Source organism: Jaculus jaculus, chromosome 4, assembly GCF_020740685.1.
Source record: "Jaculus jaculus isolate mJacJac1 chromosome 4, mJacJac1.mat.Y.cur, whole genome shotgun sequence".
NCBI classification, from domain to species: Eukaryota; Metazoa; Chordata; class Mammalia; order Rodentia; family Dipodidae; genus Jaculus; species Jaculus jaculus.
In genome coordinates, this window is record NC_059105.1 from 42,652,366 (window position 1) to 42,664,608 (window position 12,243).

General features: G+C 43.7%; 1 protein-coding gene across 1 annotated transcript in view; it reads left to right on the forward strand.

The window, feature by feature from the left end:
* Rftn2 (raftlin family member 2) overlaps positions 1-12,243 on the forward strand; it is a 78,008-nt gene that overhangs the window by 15,467 nt on the left and 50,298 nt on the right. Inside the window, exons 2-3 of the mRNA XM_045147211.1 lie at positions 7,255-7,438; positions 12,040-12,154. Coding sequence (XP_045003146.1) covers positions 7,255-7,438; positions 12,040-12,154 — 299 coding nt within the window. The remainder of the gene's footprint in view (positions 1-7,254; positions 7,439-12,039; positions 12,155-12,243) is intronic.

A 12,243-nucleotide genomic window follows, 5' to 3' on the forward strand; every position in this document is an offset into this window, starting at 1 on the left:
ACAATGATTTATCTCAAAAGACAATTTTGTTTGTTTGCTGAAGTAGAATCGATCTCTAGCCCAAGCTGACTTGGAATTCACTATGTAGTCTCTGACTGGCCTTGCACTCACAGGGATCCTCCTGCCCCTGTGCTTGGATTAAAGGCATGCTTACCACGCCTGGCCCAAAAGACAATTTTATTTGAAACTGTTGTCTCAAGGCTGGACCACTGAGCCTGAGCGATGAGCCTGTCGCTGATGTTTGAGTGCTTGCTTGGTGCCAGGGCCACACTTCTGTTTTAGTTACTATTATGTAAAGTTCATACTGTTATTTACTATTTCTGCGAGGTAAGGTAACTTGTTCTAAATCATATACCTACTGCATGGACTTAAGCCCAGACAACTTGCTTCCAAACCTACCACTCGAAAAGAAAAGCCCGTCGTGTGCTGTCTCTGTCCACAGGAGAGGACGACCCGACAACGTGGCAGCCCGCAGCTGAATAGCTCTCGCTGCGTGCCGCGTGCTCAGGACGGACATCCATCTATCCATTCATCCTAACAGCCACGTGCATTAGATTGCCTTGTTTGTCTCGTTCTGCAGATGAGGAAACCGAGGCTCACAGAATGAAGCATTTGCAGACAGGCAGTCTAGTCGCAGGTCTTATCCCCTAAGCCATGTTCTTGAGCACTCTGCAGAGGATATGACCTTTGCATTAGCTCACATTAACATGTGGGCTAGTATTGACGGGCAACATCGTTCTCCCGTTATAGTTTTATTGGATTTCTGAGAGCGTAATTCATCCAGAAGCTCCCTTTAATGTGTGTGCTCCTTTATTAGCATGTATTTTGTGTTGACATGCACAACAGTACCCTTGCTTTACTGAGTGCGGTGCAGGAGGTAGGGTCTTACTCTAGCCCAGGCTGAACTGGAATTCACAGGGATCCTTCTATACCTCAGCCTCCAGAGTGTTGGGATTAAAGCTGTGCAACACCAAATCCTGAGATTTTTTGTTTTGTTTTGTTTTGTTTTGTTTTTGAGGTAGGGTTTCACACTACCCCAGGCTGACCTGGACTCAGGGTGGCCTCGAACTCACGAAGATCCTCCTACCTCTGCCTCCTGGGTGCTGAGATTAAAGGTGTGCACTACCATGCCCAGCAAACCCCCCCCAAGATTTTTTTTAAATTAATTTATTTTTTATTAACATCTTCCATGATTATAAACAATATCCCATGGTAATGCCCTCTCTCTCCTCACTTTCCTCTTTGAAACTCCACTCTCCATCATACCCCTCCCCCCTCTCAATCAGTCTCTCTTTTATTTTGATGTCATGATCTTTTCCTCCTATTATGATGATTTTGTGTAGGTAGTGTCAGGCACTGCGAGGTCGTGGATATCTAGGCTATTTTGTGTCAGGAGCACGTTGTAAGGAGTCCTACCCTTCCTTTGGCTCCTACATTCTTTCTGCCACCTCTTCTGCAATGGACCCTGAGCCTCAGAAGGTGTGATAGAGATATTGCAGTGCTGAACACTCCTGCGTCACTTCTTCCTAGCACCGTGGTGCCTGAGTCATCCCAAGGTCACTGCCACCTGAAAAGAGAACCCCACCAAGATTTTTTTTTTTTTTTTGAGGTAGGATCTCACTGTAGCTCAGGCTGGCCTAGAATTCACTATGTAGTCTCAAGGTAGCCTCGAACTCACAGTGATCCTCCTACCTCTGCCTCCCCAGTGCTGGGATTAAAGGCGTGCACCACCATCCCCGATCCCCCAAGACTTTTTAACGAGTGTATCTTTATTTAAAGTTTGAAAGGGAAGAGAAAGGAAGGGAGGAGGGCACTTAATAGGTTGGTATTGAATATATGTAACTACAATGATTGAGATGGGGAGGTAATATGATGGAGAATGGAATTTCAAAGGGGAAAGTGCAGGGGGGGAGGAGGGTATTACCATGGGATATTTTTTATAATCATGGAAAATGCTAATAAAAATTATGAAAAGAAAAAAAATAAAGTTTGTATGTGTAGTTTTTATTTTTATTTATTATTAATTAGTTTTGTACTCAGTGAATACAGTCAATTTGGTACCATTGTTAGGCTCATCCATATCCTACCCCCTCCCCCTGGCCCCTCCTTGTTGAGGTATATGGGTCATGCATTGTGGAGTTAGCCCACAGTTATGGGTAGGAGAAATGTTTCTGCGTATCATGACCCAACATGTGGCTCTGACATTCTTTCCGGCCCCTCTTCCGCGAAATTTCCCTGAGCCATGTTGGGTTCATTTTGGGTCTGCTTCAGTGATGAGGTGTTGGGAGCCTTTGTGTCTCTGGATCTCTGATTTAGTAGGAGTTGATTGTTCTCTGTGTGGATCTCCTTCACCCTTGTGCTGGTACCCGGTTCACCAGGAAAACAGCACCCTTGCTTGTTTCACCAATTATTCTTAGTTTCAGCTGGGGCCCTTTTGAGGTGGGTTTTTGTTGTTGTTGTTTGGTTCTTCTGAGGTAGGGTTTCACTTCAGCCCAGGCTGACCTCACTCTATAATCCCAGACTGGCCTTTTAACTCACAGTGAGCCTCCTACCTCTGCCACCTGACTTCTGGGATTAAAGGCATATGCCACCATACCCAGCAAATCCTTCCTTTTTAATTTTCAACTTTTTGTTGACAACCTCCATACTATAACACAATGTACCCTGATCACAATCCGCTCCCACCATCCTTTATCCCCACTCCACTAAGCTCCTCATTTCCAACTGCTTCCTCCTCTATTTTGATGTCATCATTATTATTGTCATTATTTGCCCTTCTATCATGCAAGTATTGTGTGTGTAGTGTCGGACACTGTGAAGTCACGAGCGTAACAACCATTTCGTGTTAGGAGGCAGCATTTTAAAGCATTCCTAACCCATCCTTTGGCTCTTACTGTCTTTGGGCCACCTTTGCGCAGTGGTCCCTGAGCCTTAGTGGGTGTGTCAGCAATGTCTCACGTATTGCTGGACACCCCACTGTCACTTCTTCTCAGCAGCAGTCATCACCATCTGAAAAAGAGAAGCTTCTCTTAACCAAAAGTGATAGTAGGGTGATATATGGGTATAAACATAAATATTTAGAGGGCAATTTGGTGGGCATAGTATATCCAGATAAACAGAAGTAGCTTCCCCCCGAGTTTATGACTCCCCAGTCATAAGCTTTAGACTAGGCTTGCAATACCAGACCGGAATTCCCCCTGTAAAGCAGGCCTCAAGTCCAATCAGAGGCCAGTTAGTTTCCCCTATAACAAGACACACCACCATTGCACTAATTGGCACATTTTGCCTGGCTGACCAGCTGTGTAGTGTGCAGGGTCCAGGAATATTTTATTTAAATATTTATTTATTTATTTATTTATTTATTTATTTATTTATTTATTTGCAAGGAGAGAGAATGAGTGCATCAGGGCCTCTTGCCACTACAAATGTACTCTAGATGCATGTGCCACGTCATGCATCTGGCTTTACATGGGTACTGGAGAAGATGGACCCAGACTGTCAGGTTTTGCAAGCAAGTGCCTTAACTACTTAGCCATCTCTCCAGCCCTAGGAATATTTTCTTTGGTACTATTTTTTGGAGGTAGGGTCTTACTCTAGCCCAGACTGACCTGGAATTCACTATGTAGTCTCCAGTTGGCCTCAAACTCACAGTGATCCTCCTGCCCTGGCCTCCAAAGTGCTAAGATTAAAGGTGTGGGCCAACACACACAGCTCTTTGGTCCTTTTGAATTAGGTGAGTATTCTACTGCACCACTGTTGATGTCATCTATAATGTCATGAAGGGTGACAGCATCCATAGCCAAAACCCTGGGTAGTCCCCAGCATATCTCTCTCTCTCTCTCTCTCTCTCTCAATCTCTTTTGAGGTAGGGTCTCACTCTAGCCAAGGCTGACATGGAACTCACTTTGTAGTCCCAGGCTGACCTGGAACTCACAGAAATTCTCCTACATCTGCCTCCAGAGTTCTGACATTAAAGGTGTAAGCCACCATGCCCAGCCAGTGGCTATTATTGAGTAAACTTGGATTCAAAATGACAAAAGAAAGTTGCATCTTAGCCTCTCCAAGATGAAAATCAAGAATCAGAAAATCGAACCAGGCATGGTGGCACACACCTTTAATCCCAGCACTGGGGAGGTAGAGGTAGGAGGATCACTGTGAGTTCGAGACTGCCGTGAGTTCGAGACCACCCTGAGACCACATAGTAAATTCCAGGTCAGCCTGGGCTAAAGTGAGACCTTACCTAAAAAAAAAAAAAAGAGTTAGTATCATGTATGTTACATGTATTACATATATATATATATATATATATATATATATATATATATATATATATATACACACACACTACAGCTCAGCAAAAAATAATAATATTATTATTAACCTGGTTTTTTGGGGGGGGCGTTCAAGGTAGAGGCCGAGACTGACCTGGTATTCATTATGTAGTCTCATGTTGGCCTCAAACTCACAGCAATCCTCCTGCCTCTGCTTCCCCAGTGCAAGGATTAAAGGCATGCACCACCACATCCAGCTAACCTGTTTTTTTTGGGGGGGGGGTTATTTCAGTTTAACATAATGATCTAATGTGAAGCATAGAAAGATATGAATAAGGTAGGTTTTTTGCCCTTAAGGAATTCTACCAGACAAGTTAGACATATAAATAAGCAACTGTAGCATAGTTTCCATAGATCACTAGTAGAAGTATGAACAGCATAGAAGAAGGAATAATTAACTCAGAATGGGGAAATGGAGGACTCAAAGGCCTCATGCCATGAAAGAGAGTGACAGGTTCCTAAATTCCAGCTTGTTCCAACATCTTGCCAAGATGTGCCAGAGATAGCGATGACAAGAGTGAGGGCAGGCTGAATTCCTTGCTATTGTACTAAACGATCTCCACTTTCTTTTTATTTATTTATTTGAGTGAGAAAGAGAAAGAGGCAGAGAGAGAGAGAGAGGCAGAGAGAGGGAGAGAGAGAATGGGCACATCAGGGCCTCCAGCCACTGCAAATGAACTCTAGATATATGTGCCACCTTGTGCATCTGCCTTACATAGGTCCTGGGAAATCGAACCTGGGTCCTTTGGCTTTGCAGGCAAGTGTCTTAACCACTAAGCCATCTCTCCAGCCACAATCTCCACTCTCTACAGTATACAACACAACCCACTAAAAGACTGTAATTTTCTGTAAAATTAGCACATGGTTTTAAAAATAAGCTTACATTATATTTTACTCCTTAGTCTTGAGAGTTTCTTTCATTCTGTTTTATATTTTTCCAGTTCCTTTGTTTAAAAATTGGGCTTGGCCAGGGCGTGGTGGTACATGCCTTTAATTGGCATGAATTCAAGGCCACCCTGAGACTGCATAGTGAATTCCAGGTCAGCCTGAGCTAGAGGGAGACCCTACCCCCCCCCCCAAAAAAAGAGTGGCATTACTTCCAGGTACAGCCTGGGTAGGTTGCTGGCCTGTGTTAGTATGGTCAGCAGAGTCCAGCAAATAACTGCTGCTGGTTGCCTGAACACAGGAAGGAGGTTACGAAGCAGATGAGGAAGAAGTGCTGGGAAAACCCGCACCTCCTCTTGCCTTCACGTCCACATGACGGAACACAAGCCCACCATCGCACTCATGCCAGTATCTCAAAGTAAAAATGAAGCACTCAACAGAAAAGTTGTGCGAGCCAGGATGAATCCGATTCCTCCAGTTTTCATTCTCTTTTGGATTTAAGCTAATACTTCTGTGTATTTCCTTCTTTATTGTGAATATAGAGGAAAACAAAGAGAATGATCTTGATTTTGAAGAGATAGCTGGGCTTCCATGTAAATATCCCAGCCCTGTGTGTCTGGGTAGCAATCCGCCCATGACTCATTTGCCTTTATTCTTCTTAGTATTTGGACTACCAAGCCCCCCGCCGCTTTTTTCTGAGGAAGGGTCTCACTCTAGCCCAGGCTGACCTGGAATTCACTACATAGTCTCAGGGTGGCCTCAAACTCATGGCGATCCTCCTACCTCTGAACCTCCTCAAGAACATAAAATACATTTTCCTAAATAAAGTACTTCCTTTCACTATTCTAGTCTACACAGATAGTGCTGTGGTATGCTTTCAGTAGATTTACCCTCACGCAAGACATGGTTCAATTGCATGTCCATCTTGTTTCTAAGTTTCATCTACATTTAGACTTTTTTTAATTAAAAATAATTATATAGTTTTAGCTTTCCAGAAAAATTCAAAACACAATGTTTTTGAAGATTAATTGAAAAATAAGAAAGTGAGTTGGGCGTGGTGGCACATGCCTTTAATCTCAGCACTTGGGAGGCAGAGGTAGGAGGATTGCCATGAGTTTGAGGCCACCCTGAGACTACGTAGTGAATTCCAGGTTAGCCTGGGCTAGAGTGAAACCCTACCTCGAAAAAACAAACAAACCAAAAAAGTGCTTACCAAGCATGGTGATGCATGCCTTTAATCCCAGCGCCAAGTAGAAGTGGGAGGATCACTGTGAGTCCAAGGCCACTTTGAGACTACATAGTGAATGTCAGGTCAGCCTGGGCTAGAGTAAAACCCTACAGGGGGGAGAGGGGACGCACTTAACAATTTCAACCTAACAAATACCATTTCTCCCATTTTTAGCTTATAAATATTTATGAATTGTATTTTTAAAATATTATGCATCTAGAGCTGAAGAGATGGCTTAGCAGTTAAGGGGCTTGCCTGCAAAGCCAAAGGACCCATGTGTGATTCCCAGGACCCACGTAAGCCAGATGCACAAGGTGGTGCATGCATCTGGAGTTCGTTTGCAATGGCTGGAGGCCCTGGTGCACCCATTCTCTCCCTCCCTCTCCTCTCTCTCTTTGCTTCTTTCTCTCTGTCTCAAATAAATAAATAAAAATAAAAAGATTTTTAAAAAGAAATTATTCATCTAATTTTGTTTAGTCATAAAAACCATTTTTTAAACTATTAGCTTGATAAATGTCTTTAATATCTGTTAAAGGAAATACAGTCATTCAAAACCTAAATAGTAAAGCTTCTTAACTGGATGAAGAACATATTAGACAGTGTAGTCCTACTTTAAGATATATACATATTATTTACTACCTTTACTCTCTTCTGAAACAAGTTCAAAATATTTTAGTACATGTTAGTGTATCTTAATTGAGATTAAGCCATAGTGCTGTTTTTCTCATTCATTAGTATCATTACACATAGAAATAAAGTCTAATTCAATTTTACGAATATGCAAATTTCTCTTCAATTTCGGTATTTCAGCTTCATCAAACCCAGCAGTCATCAAGATAAATTCAGTCCTGGATATAGTAACAAAAGTGGAAGACTATTACCTTAAAGGATATATTGTTGGGGCCATTCATCCCATTATACAACCCGTGGGGCAACGGAAGAATCTACCAGCCAGTTACCTGTATAGAGTGGTACTGTCCCGCTTGAAATTAAGGTAAGCATGGGAATCAAGAAAGTCTTGCTAAGAGACAGTTGAGAATGACAATTTTCTTTGCTTAAAAGACAAGAAACTGGGATGGAGAGATGGATCAGCAGTTAAGGCACTTGCCCTCAAAGCCTAGATTCCCCAGTACCCACATAAGCCAAATGTGCAAGGTGGCATATGTGTCTGGAGTTTGTTTGCAGTGGCTAGAAGCCCTGATGCACCCATTCTCAATCTCTCTCTCTCTCTCTCTCTCTCTCTCTCTCTCTCTCTCTCTCTCTCTCTCTCTCTCTCTCTCTCTCTGTCTCTCTCGTGGGTCCCTGGATCCTCAGGGCCGCAGTTCCCCAAAGGCGTCCAGGCAACCGCGGAGAGCAGGGTCTTGAGCGGCCAGCCTTGTCTGCGACTAAAGAACCACTTTCGGGAGATGGTCTCTTTGAACAGCTCATGTATTTGTCAGGGAAATGGATCTGTGAGCAGTTGAGAGCAGGAAGAGGGTCCTAAGGGCTTCGGTGGGTTCAAAGGTTTCCAGCCCAGCCTAGTTAAGTTCATTGCAGCCCGTGGGGGAGAGCGGGAGAGTCGGGTGCACCAAGTAGGAAGAGAGTCAGGTGATCGCCAGAGTGGCAGGAAGAGGGTCGCAGGGCCATGGGCTGTGTGAAGGCTGCAGGCTGATAAGGAGTTTCCTAGGCAACTGGCCAAAGGTCACAGGGTTATGGGCAAACCCTAAATTCAGGTGTGCCAGGCTTAGAGAGGGAGTGGCCTCCTGTAGCCCGGGAGTCCTTAGCAGTGCCTGGCAGCTCAGGCCCGTCTCCTGAAGGCTCCAGCCTGCGCATGGCAGTGCCCCACACACACTCTCTCTCTCTCTTTCGCTCTCAAATAAATAAATATTTTTTAAAAGACAGCTGCAGGGGCTGGAGAGATGGCTTAGCGGTTAAGCACTTGCCTGTGAAGCCTAAGGACCCCGGTTCGAGGCTCGGTTCCCCAGGTCCCACGTTAGCCAGATGCACAAGGGGGCGCACGCGTCTGGAGTTCTTTTGCAGTGGCGCGCCCATTCTCCCTCTCTCTATCTGCCTCTTTCTCTCTGTCACTCTCAAATAAATAAATAATTTTTTTTTTTTTTTAAAGATGGCTGCAGGGTGGCACACGCCTTTAATCCCAGCACTCGGGAGGCAGAGGTAGGATTGCTGTAAATTCAAGGCCACCCTGAGACTACATAGTGAAATCCAGGTCAGCCTGAGCTAGAATGAGACCCTACCTCAAAAAACTAAAAAACAAAACAAACAACAAAAAAAAAAAAAGCGGCTGGAGAGATGGCTTAGCTGTTAAGAGCTTTGCCAGCAAAGCCAAAAAGTCAACTCCCTAGTACTCACATAAAGCTGGATGCACAAGATGGCACATACATCTGGAGTTCATTTGCAGGGGCTGGAGGCAGCCATTCTCTCTATCTGTCTCTCTCTAATAAATAAATGAATAATTTATTTTTATTTTTTTACAAAAAGAAGGGAGACTTTTAAAAGGTAATAGAGAATATAGGCCAATTAGGGAAGGGGCTAATTTAGGACATATTTTTTAGCAGTTGAAGCCAAATTTAAACAAGAAAATTCTTGCCTCATTCATTAAAGTTTCAGTTAAGTCAAGCATGGTGGTGTAGACATATAATCCTGGCTCCTGGGAGGTTAAGTAAGGCAGGAGGATCTCAACCTTGAGGCCGGCCTGGACTACTTAGAAAGATCCTGTCTCAAAAACAAACCAACAAAAAAAACCGTCAGATTGACTTTACTCCTCAGAGGCAAACAGGCCCTAGGTGAGAATGGCAGTGAATGAAGGGGAAGGAAATCGACTCAGGAGGCACCAAGAAGCTCCCATAGCAAGTACAGCGGGTGACTGCGTGCATTAGCCGTGAGCACTGTCCCTGGGCCACACGTGCTCCCCAGGCCTAGGCAGTGTCCTTGCACAGAGCACTGCCTGCTGCCTCACGTTGTTTTTTAGCAGTGGTCACAGACACGTGCGTGCATTCTAAATGTCCTTTGGCTTCCACATGTATACACACATACATGAACTCGCACCCACATATACATCTAAGCACACACACGTGTCCACGCACACAGACAATTCCGAATGGTAGGCTGGGGATTTGGCTGAGTTGGTCAAGTGTTTTGTGAAGCATGCCTGAAGCCCTAGGTTTGATCCCCAGCACTATATAAACTGAAATTTGGTGACCCACAGCTGATATCCCAGTAGGGGTGGGGAGGCAAGAGATTCAGAAGTTCAAAGTCACCCTCCACTACATAGTAAGTTTAAAGCAAGCCTGGAAAACACGAGACTCTCTCAAAAAAATAAGGTAAGATCCAGATTGTTTGAGAATATTTTTGTTTTTTAATATTTATATATTTACTTTGGAGGGAAGGAAGGGGAAAATATGAGTGCACCAAGGCCTCCTGCCCCTGCAAACTAACTCCAGACACACGCGCCACTTTGTACAACTGGCTTTACTTGGACACTAGGGAATGGAATTTGGACCTTCAGGCTTTGCAAGCAAGTGACTTTAACCACTGAGACATCTCTCCAGCTTGGCTTTTGAGTTTTTGTTGTTCAGTGCCAGAGATCAAGTCCAGGACCTTGCACTGTGCCTCTGAGCCACGTCCCCAGCCCCTCCAAGCTTGTTTTCACGGGGCAGTGCCTGACTGCTGGTTCAGTAATTGCCTACTTAATACACAACTAACAAGCAGTGTGGAACAGTCTTTGGCTTTCACTTGGGTATAGATATTTCCTACATTAAACATTAATAAGCAAACATGAACCGGGTGTGGTGTTACCTACCTTTAATCCCAGCACTTAAGAAGCAGAGGTAGGAGGATCACTATGAGTTCAAGGCCACCATGAGACTACATAGTGAATTCCAGATCAGCCTGGGCTAGAGTGAGACCCTACCACGAAAAACTAAAACATAAAAAAAAAACATGAAATTTAACACAGTAGTAACACTTATGTCCTAATTATAGATTTCATCAATCATGTATAAATTACCTTTTCTGAGTTTGGCAATAGACTTAGCAGTGGCCCTGACAAGGCTAAAAATAAGCAAGGAGAAAGATCAGTAGGGAAGAAAAAGGTGAAAAGACCAGGCAATATCATTTGCTGTTAAATAGGATTTTTATTTATGCTTCTGTCAATAATGAAGTGTAACAACCATACAAAACCGTTCTCACAACTTGTATTAAAACAGTAAACATGAATGAAGCCTTTCTTTCATTTTTAAATTAGGAATTCAATTATTAGAGTTAAAGAGATGGATTAGCAGTTAAGGCACTTGCCTGCAAAGCCTAGGGACCCAAGTTTGATGCACCAGGACCCGTGTAAACCAGATACACATGGTGGCACATGCATCTGGAGTTTGTTTGCAAAGGCTGGAGGCCCTAGCATGTCCATTCTCTCTATCTGCCTCTTTCTTTCTCAAATAAATAAATAAATAAAATTTTTTTAAAAAAGGAATTCAGTTACTAGAAGTTGTGTGTATGTATGTATGTGTGTGTGTGTGTGTGTGTGTGTGCGTGTGTGTGTGTATGTATATCAGAGGACAGCTTTGTATGTATGTGATCACAGAACAGATTTGTGTGTGTATGTGCATGTGTGTATGTGTGTATATGTGTGTGGAGATCAGAGGACAGCTCTGTGTATGTGTGTGTGTGTGTGTGTGTGTATGTGTGTAGATCAGAGGACAGCTGTGTGTGTATGTGTGTGAAGATCAGATGACAGCTTTGTGTGTGTGTGTGTATATGTGAAGATCAGATGACAGCTTTGTGTGTGTGTATGTGTGTGTATGTGTGTGTAGATCAGGGGACAGGTGTGTGTGTGTGTGTCTATGTGTGTGTATATGTGTGTGTGTGTAGATCAGGGGACAGGTATGTGTGTGTGTGTCTGCATGTGTGTGTCTGTGTGTAGATCAGGGGACAGGTGTGTGTGTGTCTATGTGTGTGTACATATATGTGTGTGTGTGTGTGTAGATCAGGGGACAGGTATGTGTGTGTGTGTCTGCATGTGTGTGTCTGTGTGTGCATGTGTGTAGATCAGGGTACAGGTGTGTGTGTGTGTGTCTGCATGTGTGTGTCTGTGTGTGCGTGTGTGTAGATCAGGGGACAGGTGTGTGTGTGTGTGTCTGCGTGTGTGTGTGTGTGTGTGTGTGTGTGTGTGTGTGTGTGTGTGTGTAGACCAGAGGACGGCTTTGGAAGTGTTGTCTTCTTCTACCCACTTCCAGGCAGGCTCCCTGTCGTTGCTGTTTTGTGGTAGGACAGCCCGTGTAGCTGGCCCATGAGTTTTGGGATTCCTGGGTTTACATAGGTGCTGAGATTGAACTTCAGATGGCAAGCTTGTGAAGCAAGCACCTTAACTGCCCAACCTTTTCCACAACTCCAGTAAAAGTTTAAATTAAGGAAATTTAAATTAATAGAAGGTACCATGTCTTGTGGTATTTTTATATATATCAGGAAAGAAATAACAAAAAAAAAATTTTGATTGCCTTGACCTTATCTGTGGGTTGTTTACATGGTCTTATACAACAAGCATTTTAGTTGAAAAGTGTAGTCAGCCTTCAACCTTGGATATATCGTTCATTACAGCTCCAAACATTCGGCAGCGCCAAGTGGACAAAGGCGACCAAGACTTGTGATCGAGGAATGTCCGCTAGTCAACGAGACACAAGCCAATGACACAGCAAAAGAGCTCCTAGAAAAGGTACTGCCTAGATGCATTTTCTTACAACATGCGGAAAAGCAGTCGGTATTTCTTCATCAATTTCCATTTGACTTTACTTTTCCTTTCTT